Raw genomic sequence first — 25,518 nt, forward strand, 5'->3', positions numbered from 1 at the left:
CCCAGTTCTTTGACCAGTCTTAATGTCTCCGACTACATTTGATCTCTGTTTGCTTTGTTGTTACTTTCTCACAACTAACAATGATCTATAGGTGGTTTAAAAAATGCTGGAGTAACTCAGCGGGACAGGCAGCATCTCTGGAGAAAAGGAATGGGTGACGTTTCGGACCGAGACCCATTCTTCAGTCTGGCGTTGCTGGCTCGAAGGGCCGAATGGCCTCCTCCTGCACCTATTTTCTATTTTCTATGTTATATGACCAGAATCGTTACTCATTCGTTCTCTCCAGAGATGCTGCCTGCCCTGCTGAGTTACTCCAGCATTTTGTATCTACCTTCAATTTAAACCAGCATCTGCAGTTCTTTCCTAACGATGATCTATTCCACATCTTCCTTGATCTCCATTCCCCTTGGTCCTGTTTTTACACCCCACACTTCCTTATCTGTACACTTCTATGCACCGCCCTCTCCCCTGTCATCGGTCTGAAGAAGGGTCTCGACCCGAATCGTCACTCATTCCTTCTCTCCAGAGATGCTGCCTGTCCCGCTGAGTTACCCCAGCATTTTGTGTCTATCCTCTGTATGAGCTGGGTTAATCATCACCTCGTTGTGACCTGCAACCCAAGATGCATCTTAACGTCCATCTCATGTGTCCGGCACCGCAGCTTCACGACGTTGCCAGGCAACAGACCAGGCTGCTTCACCGCCTCATGGAGTCAGCACAATTAACCTTGTTTACATCGGTTGTCAATGTCCAAGCAGCTCAGAAAGCAACTGTAAAAGTGGCCCGACATGTCAGAAAGGTAAGAGCTGCAAAAGAGAGAGAGTTAGAATGACAAGGTTGCAACATCGAATAGGGCAAAGATCTCGATGGGACCTACTGAAGATAAAGTCTAGCAGGTTCATTACTTGTTGACTCCAAGCATAAATGTGTAGAGTTACTAACTGACGCAGCAAGAACAACTGTTACCTTGTCAAGGTTGTGTATATATTGGTATTGTGTTTCACAACTGTGAGTTTGGTTCTGGTCAAATAAGCGCTTTGCATTCTTGATTCAGTTACATCTGCTCAAATATCCGGTTACTATGGTTACTTCATGCAGAGTACTGAAGCATAATTGTAATCTAAACCTGAGCAGTCAGTCCTAATGAGCCTGTCCCACTTGGGCAACCTAATCCGCGAGTTCTGGCGAGTTTGCCCTCGACTCATACTCGCAGCATGGTCGACGCAAGGTCGTAGGAGGTCATCGTAACTCTGCTTCATGCTCAAGAGTGGTCTCCGCTTTCTCGAGGCCTCAGCTAGGCCGCGGTGTTTTTTTCAATATGTTAAAAAATGCCCGCGAGTAAAAAAAAGGTCACCATGAAAAAATCGATACTTTTTTTACTTGTAGGTTTAGTCGTAGTAGGTCGTAGTAGGCATGTTAGTCGTAAGTAATCGAGGGTAGTCAAAGGTAGTCGTAGATAGTCTTCATCATAGTCGAAGGGAGGTTGAAGGAGGTCGTCTTCACTCTCCACTATTCGGTGTCCAATTTTCCCGAAGTTAGTCGTAGTTAGTCGAAGCTGACCTGTGGGGCGCTGACCTGTGCGCGGCTGCCCAGCCAGCAGCTGTCTGTCTTTTCATCTTTTTTTAATTTTTAGTTAGTTAAAGTGTTTTTGTTTCTGGAGTTCTAGACTTTTTTATGTGGGGGGTGCGGGGGGGTGAAGGGGGAAACTACCTTTCAGGGTCCCTACCTGGTCGGAGAGGCAGCTTTTCTCCGGGCTGCAGCTTCGACCCGTCCTCGCGGCCTACCAGCAGGCCTGGAGCGGCGTTTCCTGTCGGGCACTGCCCAGAACCACGGCTTCGGCAGCGGCACAGCGCTGGAGCGCTATCGTGGAGCGGGCGATGCCTTGCCTGGGTCGCCGCGCTGGAGCTCCGGTGAGCTGAAGACCGCCGAGTAAAACATCGCGGAGCTGCGGGTTTGAGGAGCGGCCAGCTGCGGGCGGCGGCGCCGAACTTTACACCGGGAGCCTGGGATCTCTAGATGAGATCGCCAGTTGTGGAGCTCCAACCGGCGCGGCCTTGTTGGCTTTGGAAGCCGCGGCCTCCAGTACGGAAGCGGCCGTTCCAGGGTTCCCAGGCCGCTGCGAGGATTCTCCCGACGCCGGAGCAACATCACCCGGCGAGAACGGCCAGGAACATCGGGCCTCCATAGAGGCAACTGTGGAGGCCTCAATGGGCCCGACTATGGGTGAATTGGGGTTGGGGACTGGACATTGTGCCTTCCCTCATGGTGGGAGCCATTGTGGGGGGATGTTCTTTATGTTTAAATTTCTTATTAATGTTATGTCTGTATTCTTTCTTTATGTGCTGCATTGGCAAGAAGCATTTCACTACACCTAGGTGTATGTGACCAATAAATAACCTTTGAACCTTTGAACCTTTGATCTCCAACATAGTCGAAGGAGGTCGAAGGAGGTCTCCAACATAGTCGAAGGAGGTCTTCAATATGTCATTTTTTCAAACTCTTCTAAACTTGCCAATTAGGTCGCCCAAGTGGGACAGACCCTTAACTTTCCTCTCAAAACTAAACATTTTATATCAGAATTCAGGTTCAGAATCAAAGACTAATTTGTTGTCATTTGCACCAGGGTGCAATGGAATTCTTTGTTCGCATGAAGCCCACAGAGTAAACAGTACACAAACAATAATGGTAACTGCAATAGTGAAAACAATGACTGGTGTAAAACAGCAGAGTTGTGCAAAGATTGTGCAAAGAGAGTGCTCCGATCATTGGCCTGGTGACTTTGGCATCGTGGAGCTGTGGTCTGCGGAGCTTCTAGCCGCGAGCGTGGCGTGGACTTACCAACTACGGAGTCTGGGATCCCTTGCCGGGGATCGCCGGAGAAGAGCTCCGACTGCCGGCCTGCGGCCTATAACATCCTGAAGCCGCGGTCTCCGGTAGGAAAGTGCCGATTCGGGCACTCCAAGCCGCAGAGTGTGTTTGACCGTCCCGATGTAGGAGTTTGGATCATCACGACGAGAGGGTCTGTACATTGGGCCGTCCGTAGCGGCGACTACGGAGGGTTCATGGCCCCGACCACGGTTGAACAAAGGAGGAGGACTGACTGAACTTTGTTGCCTTCCACCACAGTGAGGAATGCTGTGGTGGATGTTTGTGTTGAATTCTATAGGGTATGGTGTGTTCTTTTTTTAAGTGTATCGCTGCTGGCAAATTCATTTCACTGCACCTTCGGGTGCCTGTGACAAATAAATTTGACTTTGACTTTGAAGATTGTCGTGCAAAATACAAATGGTGCAATAGAATATTAAAGTGTAACAGAATAACTGTAGCTCAGCGGTAGAGTTGATGTCTTACAGCGTTAGAGACCTAGGTTCCATCCTGACCACGGGTGCTGGCTGTACGGAGTTGGTACATTCTCCCTGTGACCGCATTGGTTTTCTCCAGGTGCTCCAGTTTCCTCCCAACACTCCAAGGCTTGTGTAATTTGTAAATTGTCTCTAGTGTGTGGAATGGTGCTACCGTACGGGGTGAGAGGTAGTTGGCGCGGATTCGATGGGCTGTGCTATATCTCTGAACTAGAGTCTAAAGAATGAGATAGAGTTTATGATAAGAGAATATGGCCGTGTCTATGGGAATGGGGTGTGAAAGAGGTGCTTGGTTCACTCTTGTGGTGATAGCAGTGGGGAAGAAGATGTTCTTGAGTCTGGACGTCCAAGCATCCAAGCTCCTGTGTCCTCTCCCAGAAGGTAGAAGAGAGAAAGGGAACGGCCAGGGTGGCGGGCATCCTCGATGATACCTTCCAGCCTTCAGGAAGATGAACTGGATGGAAGCCCATGACAGGCACAAAGTGCTGGGGTAACTCAGCGGGTCAGGCAACGGGTCCAGAAGACATGGATAGATGATGTTTCAGGTCCGGACTGAAGAAGGATCCCGACCCGAAAAGTCACCTATCCATGTTCTCCAGAGATGCTGCCTGACCCTTTGCGTTACTCCAGCATTTTGTGTCTATCTTTGGTAATAAGTCAGCATCTGCAGTTCATTTCTGTTACATTTTAGATGGGAGCCCATGATGATTGGGCTATGCATCAGGCAGCCAAGAGCAGACCAGTTGCCATCAGTGGGGGAACATCTCATCAGAATACTTTCTATCGTGCATGTGTAGATGTTGTGGACATGCCTTTTAATGATTTATTTCCCATACTTTGTTTCATTGTTATACATCCCGTCATCAAAAGTGGTATCATCGGTGAACTTAAAGATCAAATTCCAGCATCAGCAGTTTGGTATTTAGATTAGAGATACAATCTGGGAACAGGCCTTTCACCGAATCCATCCATCACCCATTCACACTTGTTCCATGTTATCCCACTTTCTCATCCGTTCCCCACATACAAGGGACAATTTACAGAGGGCCAATTGACCGACAAACCCGCACGTTTTTGGGATGCGGGAGGAAATCGAGGCACCCGGAGGAAACCCACACGGTCACAGGGAGAACGTACAAACTCCGTACAAGACAGAACCCGTAGTCAGGATTGAACCCTGGTCACGTGCGCTATAAGGCAGCAACTCTGCCACTGTACCACTGTACCCTGAGCCGCCAAGACAGAGGCTTGGAAGGCAAGTCCTGCGAAATGGTCTAGGATAATCTTGGTGGCAGAATAAAAACCAGATGTCCGTGAAACACTCATTGTGGGTTATGAAGGGTTTTGTGTTTCGAGTTTACAAAGTAATGAATGGACAAGGAAATAAAACCAACTTCACTTTGGATACATAGTCTGGATATTTTTTTGAAATTTGATAGGAATTATCTTGAATCAGATATCCTCATTGATTTGAATCAAATGAAGTTGATTCAAATCAACTCAAAATTGTTGAGATAGACAGTGCTGGAGTAACTCAGTGGGTCAGGCAGCATCAATGGAGAATAGAGATGGGTGACGTTTCAGGTCAGGCCCCTTCTGCAGACTGAAAGTAGAGGGGAGGGAACTGGAGGTAAGGAAAGGCCAAAACAAATCAGGGCCAGCAACAGTTGACCAAGGAAGGCTGGAGCCCACAATGGCCCATTGTTGGCTGGGGAAGAGTGATAACGAAGGGATACAAGGATGCGAACAGAGGAACTAGAAGGATGACTAGAGTGAGGGGGAGGGGAGGGGCGATTGTATGCAAGGGTTACTTGAAATTAGAGAAATCCACGTTCATACCGCTGCGGTGTAAGCTGCCCAAATGAAATATGAGGTGCTGTTCCTCTAATTTGCATGTGGCCTCACTCTGACCGTGGAGGAGGCTCAGGACAGAAAGGTAATTGGGAATGGGGTTGAGAGGGTGCGATAGATCAGCCATGATAGAATGGCGGAGTAGACTCGACGGGCCGAATGCCCCAATTCTGCTCTTTTTGTCTTATGAGCCGATGTTAACTCGTGCTCGAACAAATTTCTGTTGCAGTTCTTCAGGGGTGAACATGAGTCGTCGGACTCGGTCTAAGACTCAACCCTCGCCATGGTCCGACCTCAGTGACCGCAGCAACCCACAGGCCGTGCCCTGCGGACGCAGAGACACCTTGCAACAGCACAGTGATTCTGGAATAGCATCACCTGTAAGTCCCGCAAAGGCTTGCCCTCTCTGGCCAAACATGCAGACGGCAGCAACAATGGAAGAGAGTAGAAACTAAAATGTCAGACATTTTCAAATGGTTTTGCAGGTAGAAAAATAAAAAAATCACTGCTATATAACAATTGCGTTGTTAAACAAGGCAAGTGCTCTGAAAGTTCATATAATTTGTGGGATTTTGAATGAAAAAATGAACTGATGTTCAGTATGTTTCACTGCTATTGTCATGTACAGTGTTCAATCCAGTCATTGAAATTCATATTATAAAAACATAGAAACATAGAAAATAGGTGCAGGAGGAGGCCATTCGGCCCTTCAAGCCATACTTCATCTTTTCACCCTGTATTGCCCTTTTGTTACCTTCTGTTGTCCTTTAAAAGTTTACCAATCCTCTGGCTTCCCGCTACTCTCTGCTCTGTTATACACCTTATTCCATCCCTAACTTCCTTTGTCAGCCACGGTTACCTCCTACTCCCCTTAGAATCTTTCTTAATCTTTGGAATGAATATAGGAGCAGAGTTAGGTCATTCGGCCCATCAAGTCTACTTTGCTATTCAATCATGGCTGATCTCTCTTTCTCTCTTAATCCCATTCTCCTGCCTTCTCCCCATAACCCTTGGCACCCGTACTAAAGAAGAATGTGTCAATCTCCGCCTTAAAAATATCCATTGACATGGCCTCTGATGAATTCCACAGATTCACCACCCTCTGACAACCAAGCCGTCCACAGTGTTGATACAGGAGAGGGGAATAACGTCTAGTGCAAGATAAAGTCTAGTGAAGTCCGATAAAAGATTGTCCAAGGGTCTCCAATGAGGTGGATAGTAGGTCAGGACAGCTCAATAGCTGATGATAGGATGCCTAATAGCAGCTGGGAAGAAAATGTCCCAAATCTGGAATAACAGCTGGGAAGAAATTGTCGCTGAGCTGCATACGTGACAATGAAGAAGCATTGAAGCACTGGATGTTCATGTTTTGTGCAAGGCCAGGGACCAGGGGTGAAGTGCTTCACATAGCTCTGTGCATTATGCTGCGGGAAAAATTAAGTGGCTTGGAGTTAGGGAATTTGGGAATTTGAGGTGGCCCAAAGTTTGTATAACCAATGAACCAAGCTTTAAAGTGTGGCCACCTATATAATATAGGAAACACAACATCATTTGATAACGGCAAGATAATTTACTTTGGGGATAGAATAACCTTGGCTGGGATACCCAGAGAACATCCTTCCTTTCAGAGTGCGGTGGCGCAGCAGTAGAGCTACTGCCTTACAGCACCAGAGACCCAGGTTCAATCCTGACCACGGGTGCTGTCTGTACAGAGTTTGTACATTCTCCCTGTGACCTGTGTGGGTTTCCTCTGGGTGCTCTGGCTTCCTCCCACACTCCAAAGACGTACAGGTTTGAAGGTTAATTGGCTTAATTGGGTAAAATCATGAATTGTTCCCAGTGAGTGTTTGTGTACGGGGTCGGTGGGTTGAGGGGCCTGTTGCTGCGCTGTATCTCTAAGGTCTGAAGTCTAACAGTAATGAAAGACTTCCTCACAAAAAATAGAATGTATCGGAACCTTTCATTGATTTTTTAATTTTGTTTGAGCTCCAATTCTTTTGACCGGACAGTGAAATATAATTCCATGTCTGTGTGTAAATCATATTTGATTTATTAACCTCGATTTTGTAACCACAAATAAATGTGACAAGGAAGAAATTTCAAACAATAAATTTGGGGGTTACTCGCTCAACCGATGCGAAACATTTGAGTTCGATTTTTTTGTGTAATTTAGGTTATTCGGCGATTCCACGTGTACTTTTGGTTAAGAAAGAACTGCAGATGCTGGAAAAATCGAAGGTAGACAAAAATGCTGCAGAAACTCAGCGGGTGAGGCAGCATCTATGGAGTGAAAGAATATGTGACGTTTCGGGTCTCGACCTATTCCTTTGCTCCATAGATGCTGACTCACCCGCTGAGTTTCTCCAGCATTTTTGTCTACCTTCACGTGTATTTTTGCTCATTTCAACGATGGTTAATAATTCGCCACTTAAACACAGTTGTGATTGTGAACCTACAAATGGAGTTGGCTTTTTCCATTTACGAGCTTGGTCTTTGTTTTGGAAACATACTGCCTGCTCAGACTGCGCAACCTGCTTGCGGAAACAAGGTCGTATTTGATAATATAAATATCACGTGAAGGCAAGAGAGGAACCTGTCTAATAACAAGGGGTCACATTGAATATTGTTGAAGAGCTGTGAGTGTTTTAGTGTCATAAAGTATGTCCCGAAACGGAACAATGACATTCTTACCTGCTGCAGCACGACAGATGTGTAAACATGTTTAAGAAGGAACTGCAGATGCTGGAAAATCGAAGGTAGACAAAAATGCTGGAGAAACTCAGCGGGTGGGGCAGCATCTATGGAGCGAAGGAATAGGTGACGTTTCGGGTCGAGACCGTTGTTCACAGTACTCTGCAAAATCTGTAATAGAGTCATAGTCAAACAGCATGGAAACTGGCCCTTCGGCCCAACTTGCCCCCCCCGATCACATGTCCCATCAACACTAGTCCCACCTGCCTGTGTTTGGCCCATATCCCTCTAAACCTGTCCTATCCATGTACCTGTCTAAAATGTTTCTTAAACGTTATGATAGTCCCTGCCTCAACTACCTCCTCCGGCACCCAACACCCTTCGTGAGAAAAAGTTACCCCTCGGGTACCTCTCAATGCCTCAGGTATTAAATCTTTCCCCCCTCACCATAAACCTATGTCCCCTGGTCCTCGATTCACCTACTCTGAGCAAGAGACTCTGTGCATCTACCCGATCTATTCCTCTCAGTATTTTGAACACCTCTATAAGATCATGAATAAACAACAACAAAAAAAGTGTTGTTTTTTCAACTTACTGAACTTTTTTTTGTTGCTTAGTCATGTTCTTCTATATATATATATATATATATATATATATGTGTATATATATATATACACAGAGTGATCACTGGTCAGCGCAGACTCGGTGGGTCGAAGGGCCTGTTTCTGTACTGTTTCAAAAGTCTACAGAAATATATAAACCGTTAAAATTTACTTATCCAGCCCCTTAATTGCTTTCTCATTACACGTAGTTTAGATATTTTAGTTTAGTTTAGAGATGCAGCAATGATAACAGGCCCTTCGGCCCACCCAGTCCACGTTGACCTTCTATCACCTGTTCACACGAGTTCTATGTTACTCTACATCGTGTCATCCGCCTCCTACACACTTGAATAAACTCAGAGACTAAGAGCGCTCTAACAGTTCAGCGCACTCTATGGTGGCACTAACTGGTTGTTGATTGATTGAGCAACGAGGGGGATGGGTGGTTAGTAGGTTAGTTGGAGTTAGTTAGCTGAAATTGGAGAATTGAACGTTCATACCGCTGGGTTTAGTTTAGTTTAGTTTAGTTTAGAGATACAGAGCGGAAACAGGCCCTTCAGCGCACCCAGTCCGCACCGACCTGTGATCCCCGCACATTAACACTATCCAACACACAATTTACACATTCAGCAAGCCAATGAACCTACAAACCAGTGCATCTTTGGAGTGTGGGAGAAAATTGAAGATCTTGGAGAAAACGCACGCAAGTCACAGGAAGAACGTACAAACAGACATGCACCCGTAGTCAGGATCGAACCCGGCTCTCCGGCGCTGCAAGCGCTGTAAGGCAGCAACTCTACCGCTGCACCACCGTGCTGCTACCCAAGCGGAATACGAGGTACTGTTCCTCCAGTTTGCATGTGGGGTCAAGGGAAGAGCTTTCATGTCGCGACCCTGTTTCCACCAATCTTTCCACCACCACGCACAAGAAGCACAAGAACACCATTGTATGCAGATGCCGAGAAGTGTGGTCAGCTCTGGCTGAAAAACCTCTAATCTTGTGTGTGGACAATAACTAAGGGAGCCCGCCAGCGGCTTTTTTTCCCCAAGAAGACTGAGGAAGTTTGGCATGAACGCCAGCATCCTCACAAACTTCTACAGTTGCACCATCGAGAGTCTGCTGACGGGCTGCATCACAGTCTGGTACGGGAACTGTTCTGCCCACAGTCGCAAATCACTACAGAGAGTGGTGAAGGCGGCACAGCACATCACTGGCAACTGTCTCCTGGCCATTCAGGACATTTTCCACAGGCGGTGCCTGCTGAAGGTACACAGCATCATCAAGGACCACAGCCACCCAGCACACAGACTGTTGTCCTTGTTACCGTCAGGCAGACAATACAGGAGCATGGCTGCACGCACCACCAGACTTAAGAACAGTTTTTATCATCAGGCCATCAGGCTTCTGAACTCATAAACACATCATATATGTTGATTGCTTTATTTATTATTGTCTTTTACCTACCAATGTAGGTAAATAACCTTATCTTATTTTATCTTATTTTTTATCCTTGTTATATCATTGCTAAGGTGACCCGTGGTCTTGTCTAACACATTTCATTGTACCATTGACCCTGTGTTAACCTATGGATCATCGGGACAGAGCTACCAGCCTTGGAGGGCATCTACCACACGCGGTGCCTCAGGAAGGCCCTCAGCATCCATAAGGACTCATCACACCCCTGCCACGGTCTGTTTCAACTACTTCCCTCCGGCAGACGTTACAAGGCCTTCTACGCCCGAACCTCCAGACTCAGGAACAGTTTTATCCCAAGAGCTATAGCGGCTCTGAACCGGCCCTAATGAGTGCCCCCCCACCCACCCCCTTTGGACAGTCTCCCTCAGATGGTCACGTCAATCAATTCAGCTTGCTTATTTATGTATTGTATTTATTTACCTTTCTTGTACATCAGTGGAGCTGCATACTAAATCTCGTTGCACTGACGTGCAATGACAATAAAAGATATTATTATTATTATTATTATTATATAACAAATAAAACTGAACTGAACTGAGCCGGTAAGAATAAGAAGTTTGCATGTGAACTCACTCTGGCAATGGAAGAGGCCCAGGACAGAAAGGTCAGTGTTGGAATGGAAAAGGGAGTTTAAATGGTTGGCAACCGGGAGATCGCGTAGGCCTTGACAGGCCGAGACCACGTATTAGTAAGTAGCTGGGAGGCAAGATGATTTATTAACCACAAGATACAGCCAAGAAAATGTTTTTTTAATTAATCTGTATTGATTTAAGCAATTAATGTGGAATAATTTTGTGTCTTTTGAGCATATCATCTAGTATTAGATTAATTAAATATAATGGTGTTTAATTAACAGTGAAATGCTGGACAATTAAAATCTCTGAATTTCTTCATGGTTTTTTCGCAGTTACCATCTGGCAAATTTAAGTTTAAAATCTGGCACGAGATTGAAGGAAACAACATCAAAGGAACTCAACTACATTCTCCAAGAGTCAGAGAAGGTACATCAACATTAACAGAAAATACACAGTATAGAGGTATTGAGTGTAGATGTTGGGAGATCGTGTTGTAGTTATATAAGAAGACTCAAGGGTCAAGGGTCAAGAGTGTTTTATTGTCATATGTCCCAGATAGAACAATCAAATTCTTACTTGCTGCAGCACAACAGAATATATAATCATAATAAATAATATAACAAAAGCTCAGGAAAAAAAGAACAAACAGTAACAGTGCAATAATAATAATAACAGTCCATTGTAGTTCATGAGGTTGTCGTGTTTAATAGTCTGGTGGCTGTAGGGAAGAAGCTGTTCCTGAACCTGGACGTTACAGTTCTCAGGCTCCTCCTGTACCTTCTTCCCGATGGCAGTGGTGAGATGAGTGTGTGACCAGGATGGTGTGGGTCTGATGATGTTGGCTGCCTTTTTGAGGCAGCGACTGCGATAGATCCCTTCGATGGTGGGGAGGTCAGAGCCAGTGATGGCCTGGACAGTGGTCACAACTTTTTGCAGCCTTTTCTGCTCCTGGACGTTCACATTGCCGAACCAGGCCACGATGCCCATAAATATGCACGCCCAGGAATTTGAAGTTCTTGACTTGGTGAGGCCGCATTTAAAGTATTGTGTTCAGTTCTGGTCACCCTGTTATGGCAAAGATGTTGTTAACTGGAAAGTTGTACAGAGGAGATTTACGAGGATGTTGCCAGGACTCGAGGGTTTGAGCGAGAGAGAGACGTTGGACAGGCTGGGACTTTATTCCTTCGAGGGCAGGAGGTTGAGGGGTGATCTTATGGAGGTCACGGTGGCGCAGCGGTGGAGTTGCTGCCATACAGCGAATGCAGCGCCGGAGACCCGGGTTCGATCCCGACTACGGGTGCTGTCTGTACGTTCTCCCGGGACCTGCATGGGTTTTCTCCGAGATCTTCAGTTTCCTCCCACACTCCAAAGACGTATAGGTTTGTAGGTTAATTGGCTTGGTAAATGTTGAAAAAAAGTTGTCCCTAGTGGGTGTAGGATATCGCTGGTCGGCACAGACCCGGTGGGCCGAAGGGACTGTTTCCACGCTGTATCTCTAAACCTCTAAGGTGTATAAAATCACGAGCGGGATTTTGTTCAGTTTAGTTTAGAGATACAGCGCGGAAACAGGCCCTTGGCCCATGAGTAACAAAGGTCATGAATTAGGTCGGGAAAGTGGGACAGGCCCTTTACAGAGACCCGGGTTCGATCCTGACCATTGGTGCTGTCTGTACGGAGTTTGTACGTTCTGCCCGTGACCTGTGCGGGTTTTCACTGAGTGCTTCGGTTTCCTCCCACACTCCAAACATGTACAGGTTTGTAGGTCAATTAGCTTCTGTAAATTGTACTTTGTCCATAGTATGTGTGTGTGTGTGTAGTATGGTGCTAGTGTACGGGGTGATCGCTGGTCAGCATGGACTCGGTGGGCCGAAGGGCCTGTTTCAACGCTGTATCTCTAGACTAAACAAAAAAATATGAATTCAATACAATTTCCTCGTTAATAGGTCCTCCTCCTGGGGATCTCTTTCCCAAAGACGGGAAAAGATCTGCACTCGTGAAGAAGGAAAGTCGGGATGAAGAAGCAATGAAACAAAGAAGGCTGGAAAACTGGGAGAACTGTCTGGTATGGGTTGGCAATAGGGGCATTCGACTGTATAATAAAGGGATCCAATAAGGGCGGCGCGGTGGGTTTTCTCCGAGATCTTCACTTTCCTTCCAAAGACGTACAGGTTTGTAGGTCAATTGGCTTGGTAAAAATGTCCCGTGCATGAGTAGAGTAGGATTGTGGGCGGCGCCGACCTGCTGGGCTGAAGGACCTGTTTCCATCTTTCCTGTATCTCTAAACTAAACTAAACCGCTTGATAATGCATATTAAAGAAACTTTAATACAGCACAGGAACAAAAACTTTTCATTATATCACAGTACAGGTGATTCAAATAACTATCGTTATAATCGTATCCCTTATTGCCGATTGTCCTCTATAACCAAGCAAGGTATTCACTCCAACCACCTAGTGGTCACTCAAGAGACAAGTCAAGTCAAGAGAGTTTTATTGTCATGTGTCCCAGATAGGACAATGAAATTCTTGCTTGCTGCAGCACAACAGAATATGTAAACATAGTACATAACGGGAGATAAACGTTCAGTGTGTCTATATGCCATAGACCATATATATACACAATAAATAAACAGATAAAGTGCAATAGGCTGTTATTGTTCATAGTTTGTTTGATGTCGTGTTTAATAGCCTGATGGCTGTGGGGAAGAAGCTGTTCCTGAACCTGGATGTTCCAGATTTCAGGCTTCTGTACCTTCTTCCCGATTGCAACGGGGAGATGAGTGTGTGGCCAGGATGGTGTGGGTCTTTGATGATGTTGGCAGCCTTTTTGAGGCAGCGACTGCGATAGATCCCATCGATGGTGGGGAGGTCAGAGCCGATGATGGACTGGGCAGTGGTCACAACTTTCTGCAATCTTTTCCGCCCCTGGGCGTTCACTCCGTGAGACGGCGAGTTGCTTTCAAATACCAAGTTCTTATCAACAGCTAATAATGTTTAGTTTAGTATAGAGATACAGTGCAGAAACAGGCCCAGCGGCCCATTGTGTCTGCGCCGACCAGCGATCCCTGCACTCTAACACATACTATGGACCAAGCCAATTAAATTATAAACCTGCACCTGTCTTTCGAGCGTGGGAGGAAACCGAGGTTTCCCAGAGAAAACCCACGCAGGTCACTGGAAGAACGTACAAACTCCGTACAGACAGCACCCGTAGTACTGGAGTAACTCAGCGGGTCGGGCAGCATCTGTGGAGAAAACGAATAGGTGATGTTTTAGGTTGGGACCCTTCTTCAGACTGATTGTGGGTGAGAGAGAGAGAGAGAGCTGGGGGAGAGGAGAGGCAGGACAAAGTATGGCAGGTAACAGGTGGACACAGGTAAGGGGGGGCGGTGTTGTTGATAGGCAGACGGTTGGAACAAAAGCCAGAGATGGAGACAGAAGCTGTGAGACAAAAGGATGAAGAGCTGTGAATTGTGAAGCCAGAGGAAGGAATGAAGGAGGAGGCGTCCAAGTTGGACACTGGAGAAATGGAGTCATGGGATGGGGTGGAGGGGGTTTGGAGAAGAAAGGGGAAGAGTTGTTGGTCATTCAATGTTCATACCGTTGGGATGTGAGCTACCCAAGTGGAACATGAGGTGCTGCTCCTCCAGTTTGCCTGTGACCTAACTCTGACGATGGAGGAGGCCGAGGCCAGAAAGATCAGTATGGGCATAGGAAGGGGAGTTAAAATGGTTAGTAACTCGAAGATTCAGCAGGCGTTGGCAGACCGAGCTCAAGTGTTCAGTGAAACGGTCGCCAGGATGCTTGGTTTCGCCAATTTGCCAACTGCAGATGCTGGTCTAAACCAAAGATAGGCACAAAAAGCTGGAGTAACTCAGCGGGACAGGCAGCATCTCTGGAGAGAAGGAATGGGTGACGTTTCGGAACGGGACTCTCTGAAGAAGGGTCTTGACCCAAAACGTCACCCATTCCTTCTCTCCAGAGAAGGGTTTTGGCCCGAAACGTTGCCTATCTCCTTCGCTCCATAGATGCTGCTGCACCCGCTGAGTTTCTCCAGCACTTTTGTCTACCTTCGATTTTCCAGCATCTGCAGTTCCTTCTTAAACAACATGCTGCCTGTCCCGCTGAGTTACTCCAGCTTTTTGTGTCTATCTTCAATACAGTTTCATATTGGTCAGGATCACATTGCAGGCTACATTTCAATGCTGAACTCTCTCTAACCTTTCTTGCAACTTTGGTGAAAATCGGGGAGTTTTTATTTGTAAACGAAAGTTTGCTCTCTGATGAAGCTTTAATTTTCATCAAATAGGAAGTGAACCTATCTTATCAAGGCCTTGGTGACCCCTATCAGCTGGAAAACTTGTATAAGATTCTTCGCAGGTTGATCCGAGTGGAAAAGCTTCAACTGGCTGACAATTTCCTGACTGATCTCAGCTCTGTCAGACTCCCAAGGTAAAGACCAGCGTTCTTAACAACTAATATTCAGCCCAGTCCATCACATAGACCAGACTCAATAGACAATAGACAATAGGTGCAGGAGTAGGCCTTCGAGCTGGCACCACCATTCAGTGTGATCATGGCCAGAGCTGCCAACTCTCACGCATTGAGCGTGAGAATCACAGATTTCGCCCAATTCTCACGCTCTCACGCTGATCACAGAATGTCTCACGCTCTGTCGTGAGAAATTCTGTGACCAACGAGATTTTCAAAACTAATATCAACTGCTTGTGTGCGCGTCTGTTGACAAGACAGCAGCATTCTTATTCTCTGTTATTCTCACTTGACCGAACCGTCACACACCTCCAAACCATGTCCCAATGCAAATTTACATTGAAAGACACGGATCGGGCAGTGAATGAGTGTCACCCAGCACAGCAAGTGAGGCCATGTCCTGCTCCCAGCGGCTGTTGGAATTTAAGGATTTGTGGGAAGCGGCTGACATGAGCGAGGCTGGCGAGCGGCAGGAGAGAGGTACATAGGCTGTGAAACCGGGGGAGGGCTGCAGCTCCCCACTTTTCTGGCTGGACACGTTTCAATATCTCTGGCTTTGGACGAGGCGCTGCTGTGCTCTGAGCAACCTGGTCGTGGGTGTTGGAGAGCCGGGGAGGAGGGAGGGATGGAAGCAGAAGCAGTGGTGGGGGCAGATGCAGACGCAGGGGAGCTGGGCTGGCGAGTGTTTGCCGGGCTAGCGAGTCGCTCGCTGCAGCTCCGGCCATGGAGCAGCCTCAGTGCAAGAGGCACGGGCCGTCAGAGGCGTCGGGAGCGTTGCGCCGTGGCCATGAGAGTCTCTGTGCCGAATTCGCCCTGGTGACCGTCATGGACCAGGCTGCGGCTCGGTGCATCCTGGAGGACAACCAGTGGCTGCTAGAAGTAGGTACCAAGCACTGGGTAGAAGCGGTGGAAGATAGTGGCCTTCAAATGGGGGTGGTTGGGGAAAACATCCTGCTTGCCTGCTAGATTTTCACTTACTGTAACTTCTGTGGCAGAGAGTTGTGAATTCTCTGCCACAGAAGGCAGCGGAGGCCAATTCACTGGATGTTTTTGAGAGTTACATTTTGCTCTTGGAGCTAGTGAAATCAAGGGAAATGGGGAAAAAACAGGAAAGAGGTACTGATTTTAGATGAACAGCCAAGATCATATTGAATGGCAGTGCTGACTCGGGGCCGAATGGCCAATTCCTGCACCTATTTTCTATGTTTCTATGCCATTCTGAGGAATTTTGAGGCATTCATGCATGGTGGAGGTATAATGTAGTCATAGAGTGATACAGTGTGAAAACAGGCCCTTCGGCCCAACTTGCTCACACCCGCCATCATGTCCCAGCTACGCTACCTGCTTTTGGTCCATATCCCTACAAACCTGTCCTATCCATGTATCAGTCTAACTGTTTCTTAAATGTTAGGATAGTCTCCAACTATTTCCTCTGGCAGCTTGTTCCACACACCCACCACCCTTTGTGTGGAAAAAGTTATCCCTTAAAAAGTTACCTCTTAAAAATACTTCAAACAAACAGCATTGAAATCAACCCCCAAAATTCTAGTGTATACAAGCCCATTCGCTCCATTCTATCAACCTATGACAGTCCCACCATTCTATGACAACCTATGACATGAGCCTCGTGAACATATGCTGCACTCCCTCAATAACAAGAATGTCCGTCCTCAAATTTGGAGGCCAAACTGCACACAATATTCCAGGTGTGGTCTCACTTGGGCCCTGTACAACTGCAGAAGGACCTCTTTGCTCCTATACTCAACTCCTCTTGTTATGAAGGCCAACATGCAATTAGCTTTCTTCACTGCCTGCAGTACCTGCCTGCTCCCCACCATCGACTCCATCTACACTTCATGTTGATAAACACAAAATGCTGGAGTAACTCAGTGGGACATGCAGCATCTCTGGAGAGAAGGAAAGGGTCAAGACCATTTTTCAGACTGTCCTGACCCGAAACGTCACCCGATTCTTCCCTCCAGAGATGCTGCCTGTCCCGCTGAGCAACTCCAGCATTCTGCATCCATCTTCAGTGTAAACCAGCGTCTGCAGTTCCTCCCTATACACTTCATAGAAACATAGAAAATAGGTGCAGGAGTAGGCCATTCGGCCCTTCAAGCCTGCACCACCATTCAATATGATCATGGCTGATCATCCAACTCAGTATCCTATACCTGCCTTCTCTCCATATCCCCTGATCCCTTTAGCCACAAGGGCAACATCTAACTCCCTCTTAAATATGGCCAATGAACTGGCCTCAACTATGGCAGAGAATTCCAGAGATTCACCACTCTCTGTGTAAAAAATGTTTTTCTCATCTCAGTCCTAAAAGATTTCCCCTTTATCCTTAAACTGTGACCCCTTGTTCTGGACTTCCCCAACATCGGGAACAATCTTCCTGCATCTAGCCTGTCCAACCCCTTAAGAATTTTGTACGTTTCTATAAGACCCCCCCTCAATCTTCTAAATTCTAGCGAGTACAAGCCGAGGCTATCCAGTCTTTCTTCATATTGCCTCAGGAAATTAGCCAAGATAATCAAAGACTTGTCCCTCCCCTGTCATTCCACCTCTCCCTTCGTGTATGGCAGAAGATATGGAAGCTTGAAAACTCGCACCACCAGACTCAGGAACAGCTTCTTCCCCTCTGTTCTGAACGGTCCTTCCATAAGCTTGGGTACTGTCCAATTCACCTCCACCCCATGTGGACATTGGATGTCGTCTATGGAACTGATGCGCTACAATGCTGAGAACTATATTCTGCACTCGGGCATCTTCCCCTTTGCTATACCTATAGTAAAGAATTTCTGGCCCTAATTCTTAACATTTTATTCTTTTCCAGCAGACACCTGATTTTATATTTTGTCTCGATTTTTGAGAATTGTATTTATTTTTGCAAAAATACCCGAAACTTGGCTTGTGTGACAGATTCCAACTTTATTTTGCAGGTGTAAAGAACTGAATTTGAACAAAAATTATTTATCATCGTTTCAACAACTGCCGAAAATTCCCCAAATCCAGCACTTGTCACTAACTGAAAACAACATAACGACTTTGAGTGGACTTCATGATCTAGGACCATCTCCTATAAAGTCCCTTACGTTGAAACGGAATCCGTGTGAATTTCAGGACAACTATAGATGCAGGTATGAGCACCGTATCAGTGCTGGGAGAACCTACATTTTGTGGGGCGATGGAATCATTTAATTGCTTATGTGCAAAATCTATTTCATACTTGATGGTAGTTTAGTGGTACAGCGTCAATATAACCCCGAGTCCGCGCAGACCAGCGATCCCTGCACAGTAACACTATCCTGCACACACTAGGGACAATTTACATTTATACCAAGCCAATTCATCTACAATCCTGTACGTCTTTGGAGTGTGGAAGGAAACCAAAGATTTCGGAGGAAACCCACGCAGGTCACGGGTAGAACATACAAACTCTGCACAGACAGCGCCCGTAGTCAGGATCGAACCCGGGTCTCCGGCGCTTCAAGCGCTGTAAGGAAGCAACTCTACCACTGCGCCACCCAGACTAACCAGACTAACTGTGACCGCCCAGACTAACCATTAACACAGTCAGTGGAGACAATTAAAAATATAACTATTAGAATTATTTATTTCTAGTTCCAAGCTACTGTGCGTAAACAGGCCCTTCAGTCCATCAAGTCCATGCCGACCAGCGATCCCCACACTTTAACACTATCCTACACACACACTAGGGACACATTTACATTTTACATTTACACCAAGCCTATTAACCTACAAGCCTGTTCGTCTATGGAGTGTGGGAGGAAACCAGAGCTCCCGGAGAAAACCCACGTAGGTCACGTGGAGAACGTACAAACTCCGTACAGTCAGGATCGAACCAGGGTCTCTGGCGCTGTAAGGCAGCAACTCTACCGCTGCGCCACCGTGCCACCCCAATACAATTCTTCTTTCTACAATTAACCTAGATATCATGTGAAACAAATACCTGTGGCTGAAGTCTTCTTCCTGCCGTACATTTGTTAAGAGCTCAGTAAAGCCACGTGAAATTATGGTTGGGGTGAAATGGGTGTGACTCATGATGGGCCAAGGGGGGTGGAGGTGGGGGAACAAAGGCTTGTCTGTTTCTGCTTTGTGAGCGCTTGTTAGAAGTGTTTAACAATCACATCCTGCATGGTTCAGTTCAGAAAATGCCGACTATTACTGAGTTGAACGGCTGGTTTATGAACCGCTGGTTAAAATCCTGAAAGGTCAGACTGAACCAGAAAAAAAAAACCCACTCCCCTGACGAAGGGTCTCGACCCGAAACATCACCCATTCCTTCTCTCCAAGAGATGCTGCCCGTCCCACTGAGCTACTCCAGCACGTTGTGTCTCCAGCTTTTCGTGCTTTATCTACAAAATAAAACTTACGTTTGAATTGTGTGCTTTCTTATTTTTTTTTTAGAGTTTTCTCCTCATTGCCAAACCTAAAGACATTAGACGGTATTCCTAAACTGCCAGCTGATTGTTATCGACCAGAGACTCCTGTGAAGTCCAAAATGTGCACAGTTTCATAGCTCTTAGAGTCATCGAGTCACACAGCACGGAAACAGGCCCTTCGGCCCAACTCACCCATGCCGACCACTCCACGAACAATCCTATGGAGTTGCCTTTATCATCTTTAATTTTTTTTAATTGTCAGGCATTGCAAAATGTTTTAATACCCCGACCAATAAATAAATAGTTTGAGTATTTTTGTATCACTTTATTATGTATTTTTATCAGCGAAACTTTTAACTTCCATAAATGTTGTGTTTACAAAATTGTTCATGCAGTATATCATTGTTATTTGTGCAATAAACTTAATATTTATATAATCCTGATAAGATTAAATGTAGAATTACTGAACTGTACACAAAAATGAATTTTGCTGTGCCTCAGTACATGTGACAATCAAGTACCATTGACGGCTTTGTTCAAAATGTTTGCAAATAGCCAATAGACAGTAGAAAATAGGTGCAGGAGTAGGCCATTCGACCCTTCGAGCCAGCACCGCCATTCAATGTGATCATGGCTGATCATCCCCAAATCAGTACCCCGTTCCTGCCCTCCCCATATCCCCTGACTCCGCTATCTTTAAGAGCCCTATCTTGCTCTCTCTTGAAAGTATCCAGAGAACCGGCCTCCACCGCCCTCCGAGGCAGAGAATTCCACAGACTCACAACTCTCTGTGAGAAAAAGTTTCACCAGCTCCGTTCTAAATGGCTTACCACTTATTCTTAAACTGTGGCCCCAGGTTCTGGACTCCCCCAACATCGGGAACATGTTTCCTGTCTCTAGCGTGTCCAAACCCTTAACAATCTCATATGCTTCAATAAGATATCCTCTCATCCTTCTAAACTCCAGAGTGTACAAGCCAAGCCACTCCATTCTCTCAGCATATGACAGTCCCACCATCCCGGGAATTAACCTTGGGAACCAACACTGCACTCCCTCAATAGCAAGGTAATTATAGTTGGAAAAAGAACACTTCTTGTCCACCTTAGTTCATCCTCCTCTCCAGTAAGGTCCAAAAGTCAAAAACAAAATGCTGGAAGAACTCAGTGGGTCAGGCGGCATCTGTGGAGGAAATGGACTGACAACATTTCGGGTCGGGACCCTTCTTCAGACTTCAAGCCTGAGGAAAGTTGTCCTGACCCGAAACGTCGCCTAGCCATTCCCTCCACAGATGCTGCCTGAGCTGCTGAGTTCCTCCAGTACTTTGTGTTTCACTTAAGAATCCAGCGCCTCTACAGTCCCTTGTATCTCCCTTCTCCGTCAAGCAAGGCTACAGTTTTGCCCCAACTATTGTCCGCATTTTCTTGCTGCAATATTGCACCTCACCTCCAATGGGGCGCAGCACAGTGGCGCAGCGGTAGAGTTGCTGCCTTACAGCGCCAGAGACCCACGTTCAATCCTGACTACCGGTGCTGTCTGTATGGAGTTTGCACGTTCTCCCCTGTGACCATGTGGGTTGTCTCCACGCTTTCCAGCTTCCAACACTCCAAAGACGTACAGGTTTGTCGGTGAACTGACTTCGGTAAAAATTGTAAATTGTCCCCGGTATGTAGGATAGTGCTAGTGTGCGGGGGTGATCGCTGGGGCCTGGACTCGGTGGGGCTGAAGGGCCTGTTTCTGCGCTGTATCTCTAAAGGGCCTGTCCCACTTACGCAAATTTTTTTGGCGACTTGCCAGCACCCGTCATAGTCGCAGCAGGTCTATGAAAATTTTCAACATGTTGAAAATCCAGCGGCGACCAGAACAAGGTACGACTCTTTGTGCGACTACTCACGACCATACAGGCTTCACCCCGCGTGTCGCCAGGGTGTCGCCTGTATGCTCGTGAGTAGTCTCCTCAATCGCCCAGAGAGTCGTAGTGTCTTTCTGGTCGCCGTTGAATTTTCAACATGTTGAAAATTTTCAGCGACCTATGACGGTTTGCCGGCAATCGCCGAAAAAGTCGGGTAGATGGGACAGGCCCTTACAGCAAAGGAAATCTCCGAGTTGCTTTCTGATTTCATTACTATCGCAACTGTATCAATTGAAACACAGACATTTGCTGTTGCATATAAGATCGGAACAAGTATTAATCAGTTCATAATGAACTCAATTTCTGTCAATAATCCATGACAAAAGACTGGTCTCAAGTTAAGTCGAGTTTATTATCATGTGCATAGACACAAGGAGGTCTGGGTAGCATGAACAAATTCAGCTGGCAGCAGCATCGCAGCACAGCCAAACAAAACATACATAAACTATACAGAACTATACAGAACTCACACGTAAAATTTCCAAAAGGAAGAAAACTGTGCAAAACAAAAAGACATTAGTGCAAAAACATAATTGGCAGAAGAAACATGGTAATAGTCCATGGTAGTGCAAGAGGTGAACTGGCTGAATATAACCTATAGTTTTGACATTAAGCAGGAAGAATTCATCAATTGTCCTTCGAACAGCTTGTATTTTATTTGACCAACGCTAGACCACCTTGAGCAGAAGGGAGAGTCAATTGTACATATTGCATCATTTTTAAATATTAAATAAATTAAATTGAAATCGAGTAGAATCACAGTTGGGACTTTCAGAAAAAGCAATGCAGAACGTCACTATCACCAACATGTAGAATATTTGTATGAAGTATTGCACGCACTGCCCAATAGCCCTTTCCATTGAATTCAACATTTAACAGGTAGCTTGTATAAATCTGCCATTGTTCGCTGGGGCAGCGTGGTGGCACAGTGGTAGAGTTGCTGCCTTACAACGCTTTACAGAGCCAGAGACCCGGGTTCGATCCTGGCCACGGGTGCTTGTCTGTACTGAGTTTGTACGTTCTCCCCGTGACCTGCGTGGGTTTTCTCCTAGAACTTTGGTTTCCTCCCACACTCTAAAGATGTACAGGTTTGTAGGTTAATTGACTTAGTACAAATGTAAAAAATGTTCCCAATGTGTGTGGGATAGTGTTAATGTGCGGGGATCGCTGGTCGGTGCGGACTCGGTGGGCCGAAGGGCCTGTTTCCGAGCTGTATCTCTAAACTAATCTAAATGATCTACAACACAGAAATATGCTCTAATAGGTTCAGTTGAAGAACTGGGGAGAGATGATCTCAAATATGGGAAAGGACTTTGTTGAAAAAAAGCTGGTGGTTTGGAAGAACAGAGAGATGTGAAACATCAGAATGTAATTTCACTGACAGAGGGTAGACACAAAATGCTGGAGTAACTCAGCGGGACAGGCAGCATCTCTGGAGAGAAGGAATGGGTGACGTTTCAGGTCGAGACCCTTCTTCAGACTGAGAGTCAGGGGAGAGGGAGCGACGGAGATATGGAAGGGTAAGGTGTGAAAACACAGGGAAGGATGATTAAGGAAATGTAGAACGGTTCATTGTTAGCTGAGGGGAAGGTGACAACGAGGCACACAATGAGTAATATTTAATCAGGAGGACAGTGAAACTGGTCGTAGAACTGGGATGGGGGAGGGATAGAGAGAGATGGAAAGCAAGGATTACAGAGAAATCAATATTCACACTGGATTGCTTCACTGACTGGTGGATCTGTTTCACGGTTTTTGAATATATTACAGAAACAATGAATTGGATAACATATATAAGAAATTAAATTCAAAATGAGGACAGGTTATAAATACTATTTAATTATGTTTCCAAACGACATTAGCATTGTAAACTACTTTATTATATACGTTTTAAAGGGAAAAAATAGATTTGAATATTTGAACCGCAGCACTTGAAGGAAACACACATGGTCACGGGGAGAACGTGCAAACTCCAGACAAACAGCACCCGAGGTCAGGATTGAACCCAGGTCTCTGGAACTGTTAGGCAGCAGCCCTACCTGCTGTGCAAATGTGCCACCCCCCAGATTCACATCTGGATTGATGCAAAGAAACATGTGGGTGATGTTATAGATAGTTTAGGTTGGTTTAGAGATACAGTGCGGAAACATGCCCTTCGGCCCACCCGAACCGCACCGACCAGCGATCCCCACGCACACTAACACTATCCTACACACACACACACACACACACACTAGGTTCAATTTACAATTTTACCAAGCCAATTAACCTACAAACCTGTACGCCTTTGGAGTGTGGGAAGAAACTGGAGTTCCCTGAGAAAACCCACACGGGTCACGGGGAGAACGTACAAACTCCGTGCAGAAAGCACCTGTAGTCAGGATCGAACCCAAGGCTCTGACACTGTGAGGCAGCAACTCTACCGCTGCACCACTGTGATAGTGTTGATTCATCAAGTTAAGCATTGCAGAGATGGCAATGCAAATTATTTACATACATAGTTTCAGAAACATTTTTCTTCATTATTGTCTGTTGTCTACAAAGCAGGAATATATAAAATAGTCAAACATCACAAATAATCATAATACCACATAATGAGATGTGATTGGAAACTGTAGAGAAATAAAGTGCTGATTAACTGAAACAAAATGACTTGTTCTGAATTATTGGTGATGTTCCCTGCCACATTAAAACATTATTATTTGAAAGTATGAATAATACCATATCTTGCGGATAAACCCTGGTTAGGCCATGGAGGGTAAAATAAATGGTGATTAATGGTCAATAATGGTGCATTTTTTTCTATTTATGCTATTTATATTTCTTGTAGCGATACAACGTGGAAACAGGCACTCAGCACATCAAGGCCATGTCGACCAACAAATTTAAATCAGGTTTCAGTTAAATAAACATTGAACCCAACATTACAAATGAACAATTACAGGTAGCTAACATTTTAATTGTTGGTTGCAAAAACAACGAAGGAAAGATTTGGAATCTTTTCATTAGAGAAAGAAAATTAAGACCTTCGTTGGATATCAGGGTTAGACTTAGATAACTGGTGGCTTATCAAACACTAGTAAAACTAACCAGAGCCCGTGGCAATTCTTGATTAGTACGGGTGTCAGGGATTATGGGGAGAAGGCAGGAGAACTGTGTTGAAAGGAAGAAATAGATCAGCCATGATTGAATGGCGGAGTTGACTTGAAGGGCTGAATGGCCTAATTCTGCTCCTAGAACATATGAACATGAATTATGCAGACCAAGGAGTTGAACTTGGTCGATTGTGGAGAAGAGTCTATTGTGTATTTTCCTAATAGCCATCAGCTGCTTTGTGTTTTGTGGAAGTTACTGCCACAAATAGACAGATATGTTCATAGGGTCACACAGCACGGAAACAGGCCCTTCAGCCCAACTTGTCCATGCCGACCAAGCTACACCATCTACCAGCTGTGCAAATGTGCCACCCCCGGATTCACATCTGGATTGATGCAAAGAAACATCAGCTGCTCTTTGGCCCATATCCCTCTAAACCCGTCCAGTCCATGTACCTGTCCAAATATATTTTAATAAAATAAAATGAATTATGAGCAAACAACAGTAAATTGCCACTTTCAGTCTATAGACCTGATTGTATAGAGATATAGAAACCTCCAGGCCCAACACAAAGGGATGGGCAAAGATTGATATTCTCGGCAAACCAAGCCTAGTCCACGACATTTTAAGCAGAAGGACCCCAGTGGACAGCAGCCTCTGTGGAGGGAGATGGAAGGCTGGCATTTTGGATCGAGACCCAGCATTGGGACTGATGCACGGTCTCGACCCGAACTGTCAGCCACCCCCATGTCATCACAAATGCCGCACGGCTCGCTGACTTCCTCCAGAGTTTGTTTATCGCTCCAGATTCCTGCATTTGCCGTCTCTTGTGCCTCCACCAAACATTAAAATGGTTCAAATAAGATTGTGCAAGGCGAAGATAGACATAAAATGCTGGAGTCACCCAGCGGGACAGGCAGCATCTCTGGAGAGAAGGAATGGGTGAGGTTTCTGGTCGAGACTCTGGACTCGGAGTCTGAAGAAGGGTCTCGACCCATTCCTGAAGAAAGGTCTCGACCCATTCCTTTTCTCCGGAGATGCTGCCTGTCACTCCAG

The 25,518-nt window shown here is 45.9% G+C and overlaps 1 protein-coding gene across 1 annotated transcript; it reads left to right on the forward strand.

Moving 5' to 3' along the window:
• The first annotated feature begins 676 nt into the window (after window positions 1–676).
• On the forward strand, window positions 677–20,101 carry LOC116980161. Its single transcript, XM_033032270.1, has 7 exons — window positions 677–799; window positions 5,443–5,593; window positions 10,891–10,984; window positions 12,502–12,620; window positions 14,867–15,009; window positions 17,994–18,191; window positions 19,483–20,101. Exons 1-7 carry the CDS (start codon window positions 789–791, stop codon window positions 19,592–19,594), a joined length of 828 nt encoding a protein of 275 aa, XP_032888161.1. The 5' UTR covers window positions 677–788; the 3' UTR covers window positions 19,595–20,101.
• Window positions 20,102–25,518: the final 5,417 nt, after the last annotated feature.

Source organism: Amblyraja radiata, chromosome 13, assembly GCF_010909765.2.
Source record: "Amblyraja radiata isolate CabotCenter1 chromosome 13, sAmbRad1.1.pri, whole genome shotgun sequence".
Classification (NCBI taxonomy): domain Eukaryota; kingdom Metazoa; phylum Chordata; class Chondrichthyes; order Rajiformes; family Rajidae; genus Amblyraja; species Amblyraja radiata.

Coding starts and splice junctions, on each gene's coding strand:
- LOC116980161 (XM_033032270.1), top strand. Junction 10,985..12,501: donor TTCTCCAAGAGTCAGAGAAG/GTACATCAACAT, acceptor CCTCGTTAATAG/GTCCTCCTCCTGGGGATCTC. Junction 12,621..14,866: donor AAAACTGGGAGAACTGTCTG/GTATGGGTTGGC, acceptor TTCATCAAATAG/GAAGTGAACCTATCTTATCA.